This window comes from Chaetodon auriga, chromosome 9 (assembly GCF_051107435.1).
Source record: "Chaetodon auriga isolate fChaAug3 chromosome 9, fChaAug3.hap1, whole genome shotgun sequence".
NCBI lineage: Eukaryota > Metazoa > Chordata > Actinopteri > Chaetodontiformes > Chaetodontidae > Chaetodon > Chaetodon auriga.
This window is the reverse complement of record NC_135082.1, coordinates 13,830,188-13,837,065: the sequence shown is the minus strand read 5'-3', so window position 1 is coordinate 13,837,065 and position 6,878 is coordinate 13,830,188. Positions and strand designations below refer to the sequence as shown.

At 47.3% G+C, this 6,878-nt stretch overlaps 1 protein-coding gene across 1 annotated transcript in view; it reads left to right on the top strand.

Moving 5' to 3' along the window:
• Nucleotides 1–810: 810 nt before the first annotated feature.
• The window catches only part of LOC143326084 (A disintegrin and metalloproteinase with thrombospondin motifs 2-like), a 110,151-nt gene continuing 104,083 nt past the window's right edge, over nt 811–6,878 (top strand). The window contains exons 1-2 of the mRNA XM_076739557.1: nt 811–1,006; nt 2,740–3,149. Coding sequence (XP_076595672.1) covers nt 919–1,006; nt 2,740–3,149 — 498 coding nt within the window. The 5' untranslated portion in view covers nt 811–918. The remainder of the gene's footprint in view (nt 1,007–2,739; nt 3,150–6,878) is intronic.

Below are 6,878 nucleotides of genomic sequence, written 5' to 3'. Positions count from 1 at the left end.
AGATGGGTAAATGATGTGCTAAATGAGGGCAATGCAGGTTAGGGCCAGTAAGACTGCTCTTTTTTTTTTTTTTTTTTTCTGTGTGTGTAAATTGGACCCTTGGGCCCTGCAAAACGGAGTGCGTTTACGCTACTCGGCCACACGGGGCGCTGCTGCTCATCCAACCCAGGACGCTTGACGGGATATACAAAGTTTATGCAAGGCTTGCAGCACATCAGGCACCGGCGGAGGGGAGAGTTCAACGGGAGTTTTGATTCCAGATAGAGCATCCGAGTAGCAGAACTCACTTTCGGGCGCGCCCCACGGTGCAGGTGTCACAAAGCAGCTTCCTCGTTAATTCTACTGCATTTGTTGTCGATGCGAAGTGTCGGCGGGCCTGTCTGTCAGTCTGTCAGTCAGTCAGTCCGCAGCACGGCCAGCTCTCTGAAACATCCTCACATCTCACACAGCGGAGACACACAGGGAGTGTGTGTGGGCGCCCGGTGCCCGGTATGTGTGTTTCTGTGCGTGTGTTGTGCGTCTGTACAAGCTTGTGTGCGCGCGCGTGTGCGTGTAGAGTCGGGGAGTTGTTCGAGCACTAAGTCAAAGAGTGGGGGAGCACGCAAAATGAGGGAGAGGAGCCGTGAGAAAGAGAGAGACCGAGAGGAGGAAAGAGAGGAGGAGAGTTGAGTGAGAGTATGTGAGTGGGAGAGAGAGAGAGAGAGAGAGAGAGAGAGAGAGAGAGAGAGAGAGAGACCTCAGCGGAGAGGAGGAGGAGAGAGAGGGGAGGAGAGCTCCGTCTCTCCCGGTGCACTTGGCAGTCTAGTTGCGGGCTGCTGTGCTGTTGCTGTCGTGGCGTGGCTGGTCGCGCCAGGCGGGGAACTTCACCACACTGGAGCCCGGAGTCCCACTCTCTCACCTGCGCAGTTCGGAGCTGCCATGGGTCTCTCGCCTGGATTTACTGTCCTAATTATTCTGTCGGCCTTTCTGCTGCACACCAGCGGCCTTTACATCGCCAGTAGCGTTGGTACGTACAGTACAGTTAAACGTGGTCACTGTTTATGTTGTTTTACGTATCTGCTGATCTCTCATCAGCGGGGCGGCACGGGGCTCTTCATGCGCTCACTGGGAAGTCTGGAGCTCAGCGTAGCGGCAAAACACTGTCCGGTTTCCCCCCGCTTGTGTTTTCATTTTTTTGGCACGCTTTTGCAGTTCTTGCAAACAACATTGTTGGACGCATTTGGAACTTCTGTGTGTCCCGCTGTGGTGTTTGCAGGGGTCTTTCCGGAGGTCCCTCAGCGGTGCAAGCATGTGTTATGATTTGCCTTCTCCCATCCAGGGGTTAATCTTATCTGGGGTGTAAAGGGGCATCAGATGCACCGGTTTACTGTCGGATTTTGCAGGGAAGTATCTGATTCGGCCGCTGTCGCATCTATCGATCTGTCACAGGACGCTGGAGTCGGATGTCAGCTTATTGATCACACTATTATCAAATCATTCCTCTAACACGGGCGCTCAAGAAATATTAACAGCATGTGTTCGGTTTTATCGGTCAGCAAACTTTGTAAATTAGATATGACTGACGAATAACCAAATAATAATAATAATAATAATAATAATAATAATAATAATAATAATAATAACACAAAGCGGGCACCAGAGGACCACCGGTGACAGCATAACTGTCTCTGACTCTGTGATGGCATTGACACCTTAAAGTGGCCTTGGCTCAGTGTGTATGTGAGTGTGTATCTTGTGTGTGTGTGTGTGTGTGTGTGTGTGTGGGCGCGGGGAGTATCTCTCAGGTCGCCTCCAAAATGCACCTGTGTTGTCAGTGTCACACGTGAACAAGAGAAATGTTCCTTCATCCAGGACAATGTCAGACGCGTGAACTGTCTTAAGGCGTCAGTTCGAGCCCTGTGTGTTTTACTCACAGTGCGGTACACTAATTAGCATGTAGTTAAGATACAATAATGATGATTAATGATGATGATAGGATCAATGATTGTAAAATACATGTCTGTGTGCGTCGTTTTCATTAAAGGCGCCTTATAAGACTGTCAGTTTGATATGTCGGTATCAGTTTTTTTTTTTTTTTTTTTTTTTTGTCAGTCGGTGTTGAGGTTACAGATAATTTTTCTCGGATCGAGCGTCCTGACAGTGAGAAAACAGCGTGAGAAAGCCGCAATTAGCACCTTGATCCTTGTGCTGGCTTTCCTGTTGACGGTGGAAGGGCACAGAAGGTGTCAGGAGCGCGGCGCGCACTGCTGAGACTGCCTTTTCCAAACGCGCACTGCCAAGCACTGGGGTCGCCTCTGGGTTCATGGGTGGGGCTGTGCGTTTGTGTGTGTGTGTGTGTGTGTGTGTGTGTGTGTGTGTGTGCGCGCGCGCGTGTGTTTTCGTGTATGTATGTGCGTGAGTGAAAGGTTACTGCTTTTATTTATTATTGTGTTCCTTGTGACGCAGAATGAGGAATAAATAATTCCATGGCATGCTTGACATTTTTCTAATTCCTTATTTTTCCTCCCACCTTTTTTTTCCCAACCACCTGCACACCTTCTACCCATGACTCCCCATTTTCTTCCCTGCTTATCCCCTATGGTTCTCCCATGATGTCTCTCCTCTCCCCCTCCTCTTCCACCTGTAATGCCCCCCCCCCATTCTCACATCTTACTCACCAAATAACATTCTTCCCCTCTCTCACCTGCTCCTGTCTCATCCTCTCCTCCCTCCCCCTCTCCTGAACTGTCCTGTTCCCAGACTCCCTGCAGCATGTCCTGGGGGAGTATGGACTGGTGAGGCCCATCAGTGTGGACGCAGAGGGCCGCTTCCTGTCACACGCCGTCTCGGCTGGCCGCATGGCAGGAGGGCAGCCCCGTAGGCGCCGGAGGAGGGAGGTAGGAATAGGCAATGATGAGTGGGAAGAACCAAGGGGGGAGCCCGTGGCCTATCGGGAAAGGCTTTACTACAACGTCACCATCTTCGGCCGGGAGTTCCACCTGCGCCTGCACCACAATGCCAGGCTGGTGGCCCCCGGAGCCAAGATGGAGTGGCGAGATGACAGCGACAGCACCCGGCACTCTGAGCCACTGCAAGATGAATGCTTGTACGTAGGTGACATCACAGACACGCCAGGAGCCACGGTGGCCATCAGCAACTGTGACGGCCTGGTGAGTGGACAAGCTGTGCTACCTGTGCTCTGCTCTTGTCTTTCTGACTGCTGTAGGGTTCACTGGGCTTGCTGTAAAGGAGTCTGTGACAGGATGACATGAAGGGACACAAGGGACCAGATAATGCATGTCCTAGTTTGCCGGCAAACTCTGTGTTAAAAGATAGATATAAAGATACAAGCAAATAGCAAAAGCAGGAGATTTTTGCCCCTTGACCCCATTGCTGTCCCTGGTGAGTCTCTCTGGTTGACCCCGTAGCTCAGGGGTTGTCACGAGGTCAAACTTATGATTTACACTGCTGTTCCCCCTGATGTCCTCTAAACTGGTTGTTCCACCAGGCCTGCCATGAGAAATACCCGAGTCATGTTTTCATCCTTCTGTCCTCTTCCCCTTTTATTTACTCATGTAAACACTGGGAGGGATTATTAAAGGAATACACTGATGTTTCATAGACAACCTCAGTATGTGTGACTACATCTCAGCACAAAGACCTCAGAATAACATGTAGCTGGTTTTGCACTGCTCACTGCACACTGATACAGAAGCCCTGGATAAATAGCTGACACTACAACAGCATTTAGATTGAAACTGCCACCATAAAATATTTTGGTTGCACAACAGTTGCTCAAAGAGCCTGAATTGTAGATGCTTTTAATAGAGCTGACGATGAATACAGGAAAAGGAAAAGAGATGGCAAACAGTTGGTGAATGGCTGTCGGCAAGGGAGAGAAGTGAGATATAGACAGTGTGAAGAATGTGCACAGGAACTGCTGAGATGAGAGGATGCAGAAAGATGGAGACCAGCGCCCGAGGAAGAGGTGGAAGGGACAAGTGCGAGAGATGGAGAGTGGAAAAAAGGCAAGTAAATAGGAGTAAAAATGGGCAAAGGATGTGTACAGGGAATGCGGAGATTGGGGGGAGGAGTTCCCCTCATTAGGAAAAGTGTTCATTAGTCGGCCAGATCAGCCCAGCACTGGAGCTGAGTAGCAGCGACTGGATCCGTTTAGGGTTGAGGACACAGGGGACTGAGCGAGCAGCTGAGAGAGCAGGCAGGGAGCCAGGACAGCACAGGCCTGACATGCCCACTTAGCCTGACACCAGCCAGCAGCAACTCACTGCTGCTTTCTCCATCCTGTCTTTCCAGGCCTATTGGCAATTTCTAGGGAAGGTTGCTGTGTAGTTGGTTATAGTTAATAGATCACCAATTAGCACCGGGCACTGGTTTGGCGAGTGGCTGACTGCTTCGCCAGCTTTCTAAAGGAGAGCTTTACATGTTTTCCAGTCTGTTGAATAATGCTTGAATAATGCAATAATGCTCCCATGCCCGTGTGTAAAGTTTTTCTCTACTATGAGCAATCCTCTTGTCTCTCTTATCAAGAGAGAGATCTCTTGATAATGTGACTTCAACTTAAGTCATTCAGCAGTCCAGCTGATGTGCAGAAATGCTTTCTTAAAGATGCTCTCTAGAGTCTTTTGTTGCCACTAGTAGTGCTATGGAGCATGTGTCATGCACACACAGAAGGACAGACATGCATGCTTGTGACAAGATACACATTCCTGACACTAGTTTTGTTATTCCGCTCATTGACTGTTGGTGGTGGTAACATAGCAATGCACCAACAAAAGTGAGGTAGAAGATGATGCAAGCTAGCAAACATGCAGTAAGTTTCTTAGGTTTTCAGACCTCTCCTGTTCATCCTTGGTGATCATGTCACAGTTCATTTTGGTGAAAAACACTGAATGTAAACATTTTATTTACAAGAAAAATGCAGAGGGCATCTTTAAGTGCAGTCAAAGGTAATATGAGACAAGCCGTGTGAAACAAATCAAGTGGGTATCATCCGGCGTTACGGTCTTTTTAGTCCAAAATTCTCTGTTTATTATACCGTCCCTCCACTGCAGCTCTGCAAGAAAACAGTGACGAAAGAAACAAACAGAATTTCATTCTAAATAGAAGGTAGTGTTTGCAATTATTCACTTTTTTTGTTTAGCTCAGTCTGCTGAGGTCTCATGCTGGCTTACATTTTTGCACAGAATGAGGACTGAGGATTTTGTCCCCCATCTTACTGCCATTAGAGATGCATTAGAAAGAGGTCTCTTCAGGGCCAATATGGACAGATGGAATGATCACAGCACCAAAGTTGCAGCAACTGTTCCAACATACATATGGGCATGTGAGCGTTGTTTTAAGACATAGTTGAAACAATGTCAACCTATCCTTTAAAACCATTTTCCAAATGTAATCCTGTCAAGATTTTCCTTGTGGAATTGCTGTCAAAAATGTCTGTCTAACACTTAAGGTTACACTACTTTACTGATTTAATGCCCCAAATATGAACATGTTGGAGTAAAACAGCTTTGTTGTAAAAAAAAAAAAATAATGTTAATATCAGTGCTGTAATAGTCACAGCAAATTATGAAAGCAGAGAAAAATCCCTTTTAATAACCACATCACTGCTGTCCACTTATATTTAATTTGTTTCTCCCCGCCCCTGAACAAGTCATGTCATTACTAATCAGTTCTTACAACCTCCTCAAGCATGCCAAGAAATACTGCCAAGCTCTGCCTGTATCTGCCTTTTTAAACCCAGCAGAGCCACGTAGCCCTGCTCTGCCCTGCTGTGCCCACTTCCTCAGTGACCCAGACACCTGGTTAGAGCCTTTTCTGCCCTGCGTTGCCATTCACAGCCAAGAACCTCTTGCTGGCTGTGATCCAGGGTGTGTGATGGGAAGGGAGGGAGAGAGCCAAGACAGGGGCAGATAGGGTTCAAACCAAAATCCCTCCCCCCCAAAAAACATAACGATAAATAGGCAGAGGAGGGAAAAAGAAGAGGGCAAAGGATATAGATTTCAAGAAGTAGCAAATCACCAGAATACATAAGAGAGGATGAGAGAGGACAGGAAAAAAGGAAAATCTCTGAATGGACAAATGACCTTTGGAGGGAATTGGATTTCTGTGAACAGAAGCTATGATCAGCTGGTTAGTTCTCTGGATGGGTGAGAGGAGGCAGCACACTGTACAGTATGAGAGTGTGCTGTGTGTGTGTGTGTGTGTGTGTGTTGTGTGTGTGTGTGTGTGTGTGTGTGTGTGCGTGTGTGCGTGCGTGTGCGCATGCATGTGTTTTTAGTCCTGGATCGGTGCAGTGCAAAATGAAATTAAACTGCAGCTGAGGCTGTGTTTCTGTGTTTGTGTGTGCAGAGAGCAGAATGGGCGACTGCATGAATCAAAAAAAGCTTCGGAGGTTTCCGCTTCATGCATGAATGTTGGTGTGTACGGTGCTTGTTATGTGTATGTGTGCACACCTGAATGTGGCTTTGATTTGTCACTTAATAAGAATGATGAGACATGTCAAAGTAGGAAAATTAAGGGTGTGGAAAAAAACAAACAAACAAACAAAAAAATGGCTAAATTCCATTATGCTGCATCTCCCTCAGGGGCCTGGTTTTGTGCATGGCGACTCACTGGGCACTTGAATAGACCAGGGCCATCGTTTACATTACTAGTGAATTCCCTGGTACCGCCCATCAGAATATCTGCTGTAAAAAAAGACTGACATGTGGGTTCACCTGGGTGACTTTAAAACACAGAAATGCAAATAATCAGAATATGTTGTGTATTCAAATATTCAGTTGTCTTTTTTTTAGCCCTTGTTCGATAAGGATCACACAGATTCCAAGTGGCATATGATGATATTTTAAGGCTGATCTTAAGTGATTAATGCATGCAGC